The sequence below is a fragment of the Micromys minutus genome (genome assembly GCF_963924665.1).
Source record: "Micromys minutus genome assembly, chromosome: 7".
NCBI classification, from domain to species: domain Eukaryota; kingdom Metazoa; phylum Chordata; class Mammalia; order Rodentia; family Muridae; genus Micromys; species Micromys minutus.
The window spans coordinates 61,994,202-62,009,179 of record NC_137976.1 but is presented as its reverse complement, the minus strand read 5'-3'; the positions used below and the strand labels follow the sequence as shown (position 1 = coordinate 62,009,179).

Genomic DNA, 14,978 nt, shown 5'->3' with positions numbered 1-14,978 from the left:
AGTCTCACCCCAATCAGAAGAAAACAAACAACAGGTCTAGCTAAGGACACTTGCTGCTCTTCTAGCAGACCCAAGTTCAGATCCAAAGAACCCACATCAAGTGATAACTCCAAGTCCACTGTGACACACACACACACACACGCACGCGCATGCATGTGCGAGGCAGGGAGAATGGGGAGAGACAGACAGAAAAACACACACACACACACACACACACACACACACAGAGAGAGAGAGAGAGAGAGAGAGAGAGAGAGAGACAGACAGACAGACAGAGAGAGAGAAAATGAAAAAAAAAATTCTAAATAAAAATACAGACAAAAGGGAACCCATATACATTTACTGGTGATAATATAAACTAGTTTAGCCACCAGGAAGTCAGTGGGGATGAATCTCAGGAAACTAAAAATAGATCTAGGACATATCCAACCAAAGCACTCTGGTGCTTAAGTCTTGAAAGACTTCTAGTCAACGAGTCATGGAGACACCCGCACATCAGTGTTTGCAAAACCACGATGCACAGTAGCTAAGCAACCGACCCAGGTGTCCAACAGGTGCACACATAAAGACAGCGTAACTTCCATACATAGCAGAATGCACATAAACAAAGACACTGCCTGGTCATCTGTAGGAAAACACAGGCAACTGGAGATTGTCACTTGAGAACTAAGGTCAGTCTCAGAAAGGTACATCATTACATGCTTCCTCTCTATGAGGTTCCTTGATTTTATAAAGACACATGCAGTGATGTGTGTGTATATGCATATGACACCAGCATATAAATAAAACTGTACCATGGGGGCTGGAGAGATGGCTCAGTGGTTAAGAGCACTGTCTGCTCTTCTAGAGGTCCTGAGTTCAAATCCCAGCAACCACATGGTGGCTCACAACTATCTGTAATGAGATCTGATGCCCTTTTCTGGTGTGTCTGAAGACAACTACAGTGTACTCATATATAATAAATAAATCTTAAAAACAACAACAAAAAACCCCTGTCCCATTGAAGTAAAACTGCCCAAAGAAACAAAGTGGATCAAAGAGAATGGGGGAAGGAAGGGGAAAGAGGGAAAGGAGTCAGGAAGCAGGGGATCGTGGGGTGGCTAATATTAACTGTCAACTAGGTGACTTAGAGTCACCTAGAAGACAAGTCTCTTGGGCAGATATGTGAAGGGTAGGTCAGTTCAGTGGGAAGATCCACCCTGACAGTGAGTGGTCAGTACTATTCCTGGGGTGGGTCCTGAGCTGCTCAGAACAGAGGGAGGGAATTGAACACAAGCACCCACCTCTCCCTGCTTCCTAGCTGTGGGTGTAAGTGACCAGGTGCCTCAAATTCTCCATAATGGACCGAATCCTCCAACTCTGAGCCCAAATAAACCCTATCTACCTGAAGGTGTTTATTTTTGTCTCGGCAATGCATCAAGTCCTGATACATGGGATGGGGAACATACAGTGTGCATACAGCGTCCACACAGTATACACGAGTATGAAAATATCTTCAGGTAATAAGGTAGCATCTATGAGGAATAGATACAATGAAGATCATTTAAATAGGTTAAAAACTAAAATCCGGTTTTGTTTTTCAAGACAGGTTTTCTCTGGCTGTCCTGAAACTTACTCTGTGGACCAGGCTGGCCTCGAACCCAGAGATGGCCTGTCTCTGCCTCCCTAGAGCTGAGATTAAAGCCGGCTGGCAAAACTAAAATCCACATTTGTAGAAGAAACTTCTGGGTTTTTCCTCACCGGAGACTCTCACTGCATAAGACAACCCTGAACTGCCACACGTCCCTTTCTCTCTCTTTTCCTAACTTGCCTCCAACTTCACAAGCCCTGGGCGTTTTTCCTGAGCCTGCAGTGGGTTAGAAGCCTCACTTCCTTGAATCACGGTTTTCTTTGTAAACACCCATGTATGGGCAACCGAAAGGTTCCTGTTATCAGCTTGAGTCACAGCCTTCAGCTATGGTGCCTAAGAGAGGGAAGGGAGAACTCTCCCCTCCAATCAGCACCTCTCCACTGCAACTCTGGAGAACCCCAAATGGACCCCAGCAGCTGAAGCACCATCTCTTTTAGGAAGCCTGCCAGGCTTTCTTCTAACCATTCTGGATACCCCGTTGTGGCCCAGAGGCACTCACCTGCGGCACAGGTTCAATGGTCAACTCCATGTAGCGACTGATTGCTGTCATTGTCCTCAGGGGCTTGCAGTGTGACAGGCTGGTCAGAGGCACCCAATCTGAGTTCTTTGAAAAGGAAACAGAGGCCACGGGGGAGAAATCGTAAGGCCAGAAGGCACCTCCTAAAAAGAAGGTCTCATATTCAAAAGAACCATTAAACCAGACCTGATGGTGCATGCCGCTGGTCCTGAACTCAAGAGGCAGAGGCAAGTGAAACTCTGTGAGTTCGAGGCCAGCCTGATCTCTTAGAGTGAGTTTCAGGCCAGCTAGGGATACACAGTGAGCCCCTCCCTGCCTCAGAAAAAGCTGCTTCCCAGAGATTCACATGCTCAGAATTTGGGAGCCACCCTAGCGGACGTGAAGTAAAGTCTGGTTGAAGGCAGTGTTTCTAACTTGAGTGTTAGCTAGGTAAAAGCTTGTTAGGAGCCACCCTTGGTTTTAGAGGAGGGACATCCAGTCCAGGGCCCACACTTTTAGAGCTTCTGCTATCAGCAGGTATGTTCAGGCCATAACTTGCCAGCCAGGCACGGCCAACAATAACCGGAAATGAACATACACACAGAATCTTGACCTTACCTAAACACTGTTAGGTCTAGTTTATGTGTGGGTTTTGTTTTGTTTGTAATTTAATTGTATGATTCTCAAGTGTGAACTTTGTGGATGACAACCGGGGTGGGGGTGGGGAGCGACATTGTCAAAATGTTGGATGTACCTACAAGGATCATGGCAGATACCCAAAGGCTTCTTGTTGCCCATCCAGAGTCACACAGACCTCTGTACTGAAAGATCACGGGTGACGTACAGTTTTAGCCCAGGCACTAGAGTGGAGGAATTAAGGTTCCCATTCTCTACTCCAGGGGTTGGGGGTGCGGTGGGGGTGGGGCTTTACTGCAAACTCAGATCCGGGAGTCTAAATGACCCTTTTTTTGTTATGTGCATGCCAACTCCGATTTTGTCGGCTCAGGCTGCATTGCTGAGCCTAGAATGTTCTAGGGAGCAGTCTTACTTTCTATTTGTATTTGTTTACTCACACACACACACACACACACACACACCCTTTCCCCTTTTCAAGTCCTATATAAGTAAAGGGACCCCAGCATCCTTTGTGTCCTCGCTCTGTAAGAGGGGCCTGAAGTGCTGAGGAGCCCATGAGCAGGTAACACCACTTTAGTGCCCCAAAACTAGTAAAAGGGGAGCTGCTAGTCTTACAGTTCCTATGAGCTCCCATAATGATTTGGGACGCCAGTCTTCGGGTGAAGATGCATTGCCCCAGTTAGAGTCAGTTGTGGTGTCTTAGAAGTCACCAGTTTGGATCAAGCATAAAGAGACAAGAGGCTGGGGTACAGTGCAGACCCCAACACTGAAAAACTAAGGAGACAGACACTTGCCTCGGACATATGGGCCCTCGCTAGTGGTGAGTTAGGGCTGTAAATGTTGGACACAGTCACGAGCAACGCTTTCCCAGATATTAGCAAGACCAGCCTGTAAGCAGCGATGGTTACACTGCCGTGGTCTCGAATACAAATCGGTCCTTATGACCTGGGACAATTTCCCAGAGACAGTGTCACACAGATGTGCAAAGGCGGGAATGAATATCCAGCATGCCCAGGGCTCTGGAGTTGCCAGGATGCGGTGATGATGTCAGAGACGCATGGGAAAGTGGGAAAGCGACTTTCGGAATGAAGCCTGGAAAACCCACACTGCTTTAAAACTAAGATGCTCACTTGGGCATTACGTGGGTCTGGGAGTGAGTTTCTTGAATAACAAGACTATTTGACGATCCAACTGCACAGAGGCAGGAATGGCTTCAGTAACAGAAACAAAACAACACAAAACCAACTGGGGAAAAGGAGGATCCCATCATACTCAGGATCCAGTGAGCTTTGGACATAAAAACTAGTATAGGAAGGCTTCCAGAAGCCCCTGGCCCCAGTTCTTCCCGCCCCTGAGCACCGCGCCAGCACATTTTCTACCCCGAGAGACCTTGTCTTCAGTCCTGGCCTCCTGGTTCTCTTCCTCCTTCTCTGCACAGGTCAAAAGGGCTTGTGTGTCGGCGCTCTCTCTGGCTTCTGCAGTAACGAATCCGAAGGCTCGTTTCTTTCTGCTCTTTATCACACAGGACAGGAAGATGATCTGAGATATGCAAGTTAAGGTTCATGGAAGTGGAAGTGGAGCATTTCAGCCTCCAGGTGGTGCTCTGCACACCCCTGCCTTCTGAGCAGCCTGCCCAGGTCCCCCAACTCCCACCCCCCACCCCGCTCCGTTCCATCCCAGGCGGACAGAGACTATCTTGAAGACAGGGCCTGGCCAATTTCTCTCTCTCTCTTTGTTCCCTGCTAAATGCTTTGTGAAACGGAAACATTTGGAAATACAGTAATAGCGCTGTGGGGAGGAGAGTATCTGCGCGAAAACACAGATGTGACCTCCTTTGAAAGGAGAGCAGGGGCTGAAGGGCACTGGCTGCTCTTTCAGGGGTCCTGAGTTTAGTTCCCAGCAACCACATGGTGGCTCACATGTCTAAATTCATATAAATAAATAAACTTAAAAAAAAAAAAAAAAGGAGAGCCAGAGGGAATTATTACTACGGTGAACCTACTTGCAGAGTCAGGAGTTCAAGGCCAGCCTTATCTGTGCAGTAAAAACTTGACAAAAACAATATAAAGCCACAGCTAGAGAATTCTTGAAGTCATGGGTAATCAGAAGGGAGGAAGGCAGCTTCTCGGGCAGAGCCTTTGAGAGTGGCTTGCTTTGATCTTGGACTTGTGGGTAATTAAAACTCTCCCACCACCACAACGAGGTCACATTCAGAGACCCGTCAGCACCTCCGACAGCCTCCCTGAGACACCAGCTCAGCTCCACTTGCCCCTGAAACACTCGTGCAAGGTCACCTGGGTGACAGAATATCAGGCAGCACCTCTGGGGCCCTCAGGAGCCAAGGAGGCTCAGCAGCCACCAACTGAAGGCACCGCTGTCAGCTCTGAGAGAACAGAGCTGAGGGCGGAATGAGCCCCAGGTGGCAGGCCAGCCTGCAGAGCCCTCTCAGAAAGCACAGCAGGAAAGGAGGCACAGGCCTCTTCCCCAAGGGCAGGCTCCATCCAGAGAAGCCTGGTGGGGTACAGAATGAAGCCTGAAGCTGGGCCCATTGACCCCCTAAAACTCAGAGCCTCCCCACTTCCCTTGCTATTTCAGAGAGCTCTGGGCCAGAGATTTGTCTTTGAACTGGGAAAACACTGAACTTGGATCACTGCAGTGGTCTCCGCTTGTCCCAGGCTCCTAACGTCTGGAGTGTCCCAAGGGCACGTGGGGAGGTAGGATAGAGCCCCTGGCTGCAGGCAACCCAGCCTCCCCAGCCACTGGACCTGGGTGGATACAGCAAGGTCAAGTGCAGCTCGGCCCAGAGAAATCAGGAACCAGGGTGTGGCCTGAAGGAGGTATTCTGGCTGCCGGTCGTGGGCCACAATGGCGGAGGCGTAGAGGAGACCTGCTAGAGCTGACAGGAACCGGGTCCACAGGTGGATACAGGAGAATGACTTCCCCTGACACTGTGCAGAAAGAGGAGGACACTGGATCTCTCGGTGGCACGTGACAAGCGGCCACTTAGAAAGGGCACTCCTCCTGCTAGGCATCTAGCTGTTCTTCAAGCTGCTACTTTTGCCTGGCAAGCTCCCCAGAACCGGGCTTAATCTTAACACAGGAAACCTTTTCTTACTGTTTCCGCCCTATGAGGTACTGATTCTCTTCTGGACCCGGTAACACCTGGCACCTCCCCATGACACGGAGCACTCCTGGGAGCAGACCTGGGACCCCTCCCCCCCTTCTGACAGTGGGTAGGAGTTTGGGAATGCCATCTGGGGAAGGTGAAGGAGAAAGAATTACAATGAATCACTGCCAAGCTCTTTGCCTGTGGAACCACACCAAACAGGGAGATCAAGGGAGAGATGGCACCATGAAACTGTGCAGCCAAGGGGACATTCTGAGAGGACAAACAATGGAGATATTGGCTCACAAGAAGGAACAGATGCAATATTTATGTTGATAGTTGTGTGTAGGCATGAGGTCACTTTAGGGCCAGTGAGATGGCTCAGCAGGTAAAGACACCTGCTGTTGACAATAAGGTTTTGATGCTGGAACCCACATGGTAGAGAGAGAGAGAGAGAGAGAGAGAGAGAGAGAGAAGACTCCTGAAAGTTGTCCTGTCATGGCACACATGTACCATATCTCCAACAATTAATAAATTAATAACTATAAATTAAATTAATATTTTTAAAGTTATTTTATATATACAGTTATACATGCATACACAAGACTATGTACTACACTGCATACTATATAAGTTTATGTATATATACACATATATATGCAAGTATAAAACATGTATAATCTGGTTTTTAAGTTTTGCTTGCTAAGTGGTAGTATTTAGAACTATTTAGGTGTTGGCTAAGGAATGGAAAAATTTTGGGAGAAAACTGTATTTTGGCTGATTTTCTCTCTTTTTTGTTTTAAATCCCTAAGGAATACTCAGGTGGATGAGGGATGTAGCTCCCTGGTAGACTGGCTGCCCTGGGTTAAATGCTCAGCACAGAACAAACGAGAGGCTGTGGGGAATGTACAGATCCCCTGAACCTCAGCTTCTTTCCCCAGACACTGTTTCCCTCCATCTGCTAACAGCCCCTGAATAGAGAGAGACCCAGTCACACACCTAACTGTGGAGTACCTGGATGTGAGGGTAGGTCTGGTCCCTGGCCCCAGAGGCTGAGGGTCATGGTGCCTCTTTGCATGGTTCCCACAGTACACGGGAAGCTTCTCTGTGCCATTAAGGGGCTGTGAGTTCCCAGCCCGAGCATCCCGCTGCAGGCCCAGGGAACTGGAGCAGGCAGTCAGGACTCTGCCCTCGTTCCATGGAAGGTCTCCCTGGCATGCGATGCTCCAGCTCCTCCCGGAGGCTCACCCAGAGGCTGCTGTAGCTAGGCCAGGAATTCTGTCTCTGGAGACAGGACTCAGGACTTAAAGACTCAGGCCTCAAAGCATAGCCTTCATGCACACAGTCAGAAGCCACCTGCCTCCTAGCTCTTGTTCTTCTGAACCCGCTACCAAAGTGTGGTGCTCCTGGGAAACTTCTTTTCAGGCTAAATGTCAGGCCCATTTCACTTTCTAGTGTCAGGAATGATGCTGGTCCTGTCACTGAGGCAGGGGCATTACAGCAGAGTCTTCTATGGAGAAAACCTGGCAGGGCAGTTCCTATGCCACTCCCAGAGCTCACTCAGCCACTGTCCTGTACGGTGGCTTCTCCATCCCTCTCCTGGGTGCCCTCTTTAACTGCACTGGTCCCACTCGCCCTCTGAGCCACCGTGAAGGACCATCTGCAACCTGACACTGGAGGGGTTTCTGCTCACACCCCTCACAGCACAGCACAGCGGTCTTCTCTCCTGCTTCCCACCCCAAACACCTGCTCCCACTATTTGGAGAGCAAGGAAACCTCCGCTACACCGCTACACCGTCTTCGTCTTCCAGGGGACTGAGAACTCCCAGGGGCAGGTCCTATCAAGCGTCAACAGGCTTGGCTGGTAAATCTTTCCCCAGCTCAGATACATGGAAATATCTGCTATAAGACTTGGGTGGCTAACCAGATGGACTTCTGTGACTTTCTTGTTCTCGTGTGAGCCTCTGGTTTGTTCCACCCCTGTGACCTTTTTCTGTAAGGAGAAACACCCAGCCTTCCTGGAAGGTTTCTTCTGTGGGTCTCAGGACTCCACTGTTTTTGCCATGGCCCTTCCTGCATACACACACACAAATACACACATACACACACACACATACACACACACACGGACATGGACACACACACGGACATACATGAATACCCACAGACACATGGACACAAGGACACATGCACATATACCTCTGCCACACACTGGCTCCTCAGAAAAACTGTAAATACATGTGTGCCCCACACAGGGACATCACACCTCCAGACTCTCCCGATACCCCAAGATGCCCTACAGCCCCAGCCCCAACCCAGTCTCACGATATTGGAGAAAGGAGGGATCCGGGATGCCCAGGAGCCAAAGGCAGCGATGGCACCCAGCAGGTAGCCAAAGACTTCTTGGTTTTCCTGCAAGAATAAATGTGCAGAAACTCGGCATATGTCCCCAAGGAGCAACAGACCTGATGCAATCTCTTCTACTTTTAGAAAGTCCCTCCTTCCAATGGCAAGAACCCTCACCCTCTCCCAGGGCTCCGAGTAAATACCCAAGGAGGGAAGTGATCTGCACCCCCCCCCATGTCTTCATAGATTCAGCCTTACCTGCAGAAGGCTTCCCAGAAGCCTCCGTTGCGGCCCTCGGACTGGGGCTGAAGCCTTGGGAATAGCAGTCCAGACAGTCCAACCTGGACCCAGGCTCAGTGGCAGAGCCAGGGCAAATACACTGGCTCTAAGATGTCTTCTTCTCCTCCTTTCCCTGCTGCTCTGGCCTGTAGGAAACACCAGATCCCGCGGGATGCTCCTGGCACACACTAGCCTCTGCTCTCCAGCCTTGCTATAGCAGATCCTGACTCCCCTTCAAATCCCCGTGGTCAAGTTCCTCTTCCGGAACCTTCCTCCACCCACAGAGGATGCTGCTCGTCTTTCTTGGGAGGAATCTTTCAATGTTGATAGGTAAACAATAGTACTGTGGTGGCTATTTCTGGTTGTCAACTTGACCATATCTGGAATGAGCCACAATCCAGAATTGGGAGGCCCACCTTTGATCTTGATCTTGAGGCATAGAGGCTAAGAATCTTAGGAAACTAAGGCAAAGAGATCACTGAGCTCAAGGTCATCTGGGACAAGCAAGTCCCAGATCCAGGTGTGGTGGCACACACCTTTAATCTGGGACACACATAAGGACATTGGAACAAGGAAGGCACTCTCTTGCCACCTGCCTGCCTTCTGGGTCTCTGCCTGCTTGCCCTGTGGGACTGAGCATCTGCTAGATCCTTGGACTTCACAGCTGCTGCCGGCCATTGTTAAGGGATTGGACTACAGACTGTAAGTCACCAACAAATACCTCGCTATATAGAGACTATTCATAAGTTCTGTGACTCTAGAGAACCCTGACTAGTACAAGTACCTCTCCTAGACTCACATTCCCAATGACCATGTTCCAGTCATCTCTGTCCCTGACACAGATAAATGACTGTGGGTCAAGCCACCTACTCTGTAAGCAGGAGAAACAGTGACGAAAAAACATTTCTTTCCTGAACTACATGGACCAGGTTTAAGGGCCTGTTCCATGACCCATTGGTGTGACTGACCATCCTGCTTTTGGACAAGAGTCTAAGGACACTGCTCTTGTTTTTTTTTTTTTGTTTTTTTTTTTTTTTTTTTTTTTTTCTTTTTTTCTTCAGGAACCCCCAATACTTCATCCTCAGGGCTGTTCACCCTGTCTCGGTCCCTCCAGCCCTGCTCCTACAGAGGTGAGCCTGTCTGTTTCTGCCTTTCATTTCTAGAAATGATGGAGCTTGGCTTGGTCACCCAGACCTGCACACTGTCCCCCGAAGCCATCACCTTTCCTGGCCTTGGCCCATTCTTGTTTGCTTGTCTCTGCCACCAGACCTGATGTCACAAGCTTTCTTCTCTTTTAAGCTCATCTCTTCCTGGGAGTTTAACTCCCAAGTGTCAGGTAGAGTGACTGTTTAGGACCCCGTCTTTCTCATGTGGCTGAGGGCAGGCACCTCACTCTTTTGCCTGTGTCTTGAGGGATCTGGCTCCAGAATGGGCACTGAGCATTTGGCTGGACGGAAGAATGAAGGCGAATGAGATGGCCACATATATACACTCACCGGATTTCAACTTGGATTTGGAGCCACAAACAGGAAAGAGAATGAACACGAAGTTCATGAAGTCGACAACTGCTAGGTAGGCCCCAGTGAACACCTGAAAGCAAATGGAGACAGAGGTTAAGCACATGCACTCACACACACACACACACACACACACACACACACACACACACAGAGTAACCACAACACTGCTGTCCTGGGATCCCCTATACTACATAGAGGCAGCAGGTCCATCTATATTATTAGGTCAGCAATGCCTTCCAGCAGAGGCGGGTTGTGATGGAGTCAGAGACAGGTTCCCAAATGCCTCATTCTAAGTTGCACAATGGAGGGGCAATCGAGATGGGCTGAGAACCCATCCCTCTCTTTCCTACTCTACACTCTTTCTGTGATGTAAGCAGCCTTTTCTGTGGAGCTGTATCCCAGACACTGACACTTCCTGAGCCTCAGTTTCTCAGTCTGCAAAACCAGCACGCAGCAAGGGCTCCCTCAAAGACTGACATGTAGATTTCCGGAGACAGTTCATGGCAAGTGTCTGGACCAGGACCTGGAAATAGTTAGCAGTACCAAAGTCAGGAGCACATCAACGGGAAGAGTGTACATGTGACTTTGGAATCCTGGCCTGGTACTTATTAGAGTGACCTTATAGAAGCTTCGCTGTGCCTCAGTTTCCACATCTATAGCAGATGGAAGAAGAAAACAGGACCCATATCATAGGAGAGATTTAGGAGCAAATAAATGAGTTAATACACAGGGGTAGGGGGCGGGGATGGGCTTAGTGCCAAGGATGCAGTTAAATACTGAACTGAACTCCAGCCAGCCATTCCTGTTGGACATGAATAGAGCCTCCTCCTTCTAACCTACAAGCCAAAGGGAAAGGGAGTCTGTTTCAGAGACAGCACAGCATTATTCTAAGCAGGTTTAAAACTCTAGACTTGTGTCCTGACCATGATAATGACTGTTGGGCATCTACTATGATCTGTGTGAAGTTGACAGTATAGCAGGGAGTCCTTGTTCTTCTGACTCATCTTCTGATGACAGTAATTCACCATGGTGGTTTGAATGAGAATGACCAACCTCCCGTGGGTTCATCTGCTTGAACACTTGGCCCCCAGTTGGTAGAACTGTTTGGTAAGGATTGGAAGGTGTGGCCTTGTTGGAGGAGGTGTGTCACTGGAGGGGGGTCTTGATATTTCAAAAGACTGATGCCCTTTCCAGTGTCTCTTTCTGCCTCCTATTTGCTGATCAAGATGTGAGCTCTTGGGTGTTCCACATGGACTCTGACCCTCTAAAACCATATGCTCGATTAAATGCTTTCTCTTATATGTTACCTTTTGGCACGGCATTTGAAAATTAACTAAGCCATGTGGTAAGCTAAGAAAAAAATAGGGCAGGAGATGAAATATTGGAGCAGTTTTGGAAGAGATGGGTTACAATTTCACACATGGGACAGTTAATTTTTTTAAAAAATATGTGTGCTTATGCGTGTATGGGTACACACAGAGAAGAAGCCAAGGGATCCTCTGGAGCTGGAGTTCACATGGTTATGTTACCTGACATATGTATTGGAAGCCAAACTTCAGTCCTCTGGAAGAAAGGTGTGTGTTCTTACCCATTGGGATCACTCTACACCCCAGAAGAACATGTGTTTGAAGGAGGTGGTGACATTGAACCGAGTGAACACAGAGAAAGAGAACTTCAGAAGGCAGAAAGGTCAAGGTACAGGTTCTGAGAGGAAGCTGCTCTGCAAGCTGAGGGAAAAGACAGGCGCTCGGGACTGCAGCAGAGAAACAAGCCAGGCTTATGTGGGACATACCTGGATCGTGAGCTGTCTGGCCAGAACCGCCCCCACAGTGTCACACAGACTCGTCAGGAGGCAGAATGCAGCACACAGTGTTGACTGGTCTTGGCCATACTTCTTTGTGCATCTCAGGTAGAGAATCCTGAGGGGAGAGTATGAACAGAACACTGTGAGTTTGAGGCCAGGCCAGAGAAGACACCTAGAAAAAGCAGCTGCCACCTCTGTTCTGTAAAACATAGCCCCTCTCAGGTGTAGCTATGTTTCTGGGTCTGGTTAATGGGTCAAGGCTCTGCCAGGAACTGAAGATCTCCTTGCAGAAATGCTGTCCTCTTCTACAAAAGGGGGAGACAGAGAGAGCTCACAAGGGGGCATGTACCTAGGATTCTTACAAGCCTTAGTATGTTTTGAAACACCTTAATCCCAACAATTAGGAAGCAGAAGTGGGCTGGAGAGATGGTTCAGTGGTTAAGTGCACTGACTGTTCTTCCAGAGGTCCTGAGTTCAAATCCCAGCAACCACATGGTGGCTCACAACCATCTGTAATGGAATCTGATGCCCTCTTCTGGTGTGTCTGAAGACAGCTACAATGTACTCATATATAATAAATAAATCTTTAAAAAAAAAAAGGAAGCAGAAGCAGGGGTTTCTGAGTTCAAGACCAGCTTGCACTACATAGGAAGTATTAACTTTAAGGAAAGACAGAGGCTCTTTTCTTTTCCCTCTTCCAAATCAGGCTGGGTGAATATAACAACCCCTCCTCTCCCTTACAAGCTAGCCTGGGAAAGGGAAACAGCCACCCTAGCACCGCAGTGGTTCGAAAGCCACCCTAGCACCGCAGAGGTCCGAAAGCCACCCTAGCACCGCAGAGGTCCGAAAGCCACCCTAGCACCGCAGAGGTCCGAAAGCCACCCTAGCACCGCAGAGGTCCGAAAGCCACCCTAGCACCGCAGAGGTCCGAAAGCCACCCTAGCACCACAGCTAACAATAGTGCTAGTTGCCTAAATTTAAAGGGTGGTTTGCTTCTTTGACATCAGAGTCAGATCTGTCTTACCCATCCGTGCAGTGGGTGGCAGCCTCTTCCAGCTGAACAACTTGAGCATATTCATAAAGCAGGGGAAACCAAACTGAGTAATAGCCCTGTGCTCTGGACTCCTCTCCCTAGGTCTCCAAACTGCTGGCTTTTCTCCTATAGCTCCTCTCCCTCCCTTCATGAACCTGGGCCAGACAGAGAGCAGGGCCTCTCTGGCCCTATCATCAATGGCAGCACCACCACACTGAGTCTTGGGAACCCTGCTGGATTTTATAGAGAAACGGGCTGGGGGCGGCTTCAGCTCCATCCGCTCAGGCAGGATGGTTGGTTCTGACTCCAAAGATTAGGTTCTGAGCATCAGTCCCGAGGAGGACCACAGTTTCAGAAGGATGCTGTTACCCACCACTCCAAACATGTGTGAGTCTGCCAGCCCCGAGCCTGAAGCTCAGGGTGCTGCCCAATCAGGTATAAATCTCAACTCGGGGCTATTGAGCCAATCCAAGCCCAAGGAGTGAAGACTTGAGTTGGGTAAGAGATTTGGACCCAAATTAGCAATACTTTATTTCAACCTTTGCATTTGAGAGAGGAGACCCTGCGGCCTGGGGCGGTGATGATATGAGCCCGGTGGCAGGCTTCATGCTGGGGGCTTTGCTCTCGGGCATGTTCTCCAATCTCTCAGGGGCCAGGACTTCTGGACTGACCTTAACCTAGCCCCACCCCACCCCCCACACCATGGAAGATCCATTCTCTGCAGACATGGGGAGGGGGGTTCAGGAGTGTCGGGGATCCTAAGAACAGAGGGGTACATCTAGCCTCAGGCAGGGCGAGAGATAGAAGCCCTGCTCTCAAGCTTGTAAAGTCAGCCAATCTGTGCACACCGCTTAGCCTTTCTGTAAGCTTTGGTTCCAGGGGTGAACATGCCTCCCAGTGTTGGCTGCACGGGGAGGCTAAGGAACAAAGGAGACCATGCGTACAGAGACCTCTTACTCTGCACCGTCTACGTCAGAGAGCTCAATCCCTGAAATCTGCCTGTGTGACAGGAAGGATTATTATTCGCTCTGGAAGCAGTCTCCTCATCTGATCGATAACAGAACCTACCTCAGGGACTGGGGCAGGCAGGGAGCAAGAACATGAAGAAATGCAACTCAGGCCTAGAGTGTCTTTACTGGGCTCCAGTCTCTGGGCAGTGGACTACAGACTCTCTGAAGCACTATGGACAGTCTGAGGGGCTTGTCCACTGAGTTCTAAGGTGAGCCGGTTGTAGGGGTGGGGGAATAGAGGGATGCTGTACACTCTCTCCTGCCTGGGTATACTTGGGTGACATCACCCTAAAAAGTGCCTCTGGATTTCTGTGCGTGGGGACAGGGTTGCTGAAGTCCTAGAGGCTATGCTCTCACCGAACCCAGGCTTCAGGGATTACCTGGCCAAACCACTGTGAGACAGACAAAAGCAAAAACTGTGGCCAGAGTCCACACATCACTGCCACACCTTTTGCCAGCTTTGGATAAATTAAAAGTAGACAACCTTGAGGGACTTGCTAGGGTCCTAAGGGTGGGTGGCAGAACCAGGGCTGTAATGGTGTTTAATGAGCACTTATTAAGTCCTGTGCCTGCCGTGCCTTATTTAATCCTCATATTCATTCTATGAGGCATATCCTCATTTACAGGAGACCCAAAGGCTTACACTCGCTCCCCTCACACCGCCAACACCGGGGAAAGGGCTGACAATAGAAGCCAATCCAAGCCGCATCCACTGCACCACCCAGCCTCCTGCTGCGGGCTCACAGCCCAGCTTTCCCGATGCGCGGAATCCGGAAAGGACTCCACTTCAGTCCACAGAGCAATGTCAGATCCGAACCCGGACTCGAGCTACCTGCAGGACGCCCCCTTTACGCCCCTTCCCCCAAGGTTTCCTAGAGGAGCCGAGGCGAGTGACGCCCAGTCTCCCCCGCGGGTGGCCCGCCACCCCTCGCGCGGGTCCCGTCCCCATTACAGCGTGTGGGCAGCGATCCAGCAGCAGGCGGCGCAGATCCACAGGCCGAAGGAGATGCAGACGCGGTGGCGGGCGAAGCAGCGCTCCAGATAGTCCCAGTTCCAGAGCGGGGGCGCGGCGCTAGCCCCCTCCTCCATGGCCCGGGCGAGCCTCCGCCGACCCCGGG

The 14,978-nt window shown here is 50.0% G+C and overlaps 1 protein-coding gene across 3 annotated transcripts in view; it reads right to left on the bottom strand.

The window, feature by feature from the left end:
• Positions 1–14,978, bottom strand: part of TMEM44 (transmembrane protein 44) — a 32,804-nt gene extending 17,826 nt beyond the window's left edge. For all 3 annotated transcript variants that reach the window (XM_080918812.1, XM_080918813.1, XM_080918814.1), the window contains exons 1-8: positions 14,813–14,978; positions 11,806–11,932; positions 9,990–10,083; positions 8,473–8,639; positions 8,194–8,280; positions 5,540–5,710; positions 4,152–4,301; positions 2,130–2,234 (exon numbers count right to left, since the gene is read on the bottom strand). In XM_080918812.1, coding sequence (XP_080774938.1) covers positions 2,130–2,234; positions 4,152–4,301; positions 5,540–5,710; positions 8,194–8,280; positions 8,473–8,639; positions 9,990–10,083; positions 11,806–11,932; positions 14,813–14,949 — 1,038 coding nt within the window. In that variant the 5' untranslated portion in view covers positions 14,950–14,978. The remainder of the gene's footprint in view (positions 1–2,129; positions 2,235–4,151; positions 4,302–5,539; positions 5,711–8,193; positions 8,281–8,472; positions 8,640–9,989; positions 10,084–11,805; positions 11,933–14,812) is intronic.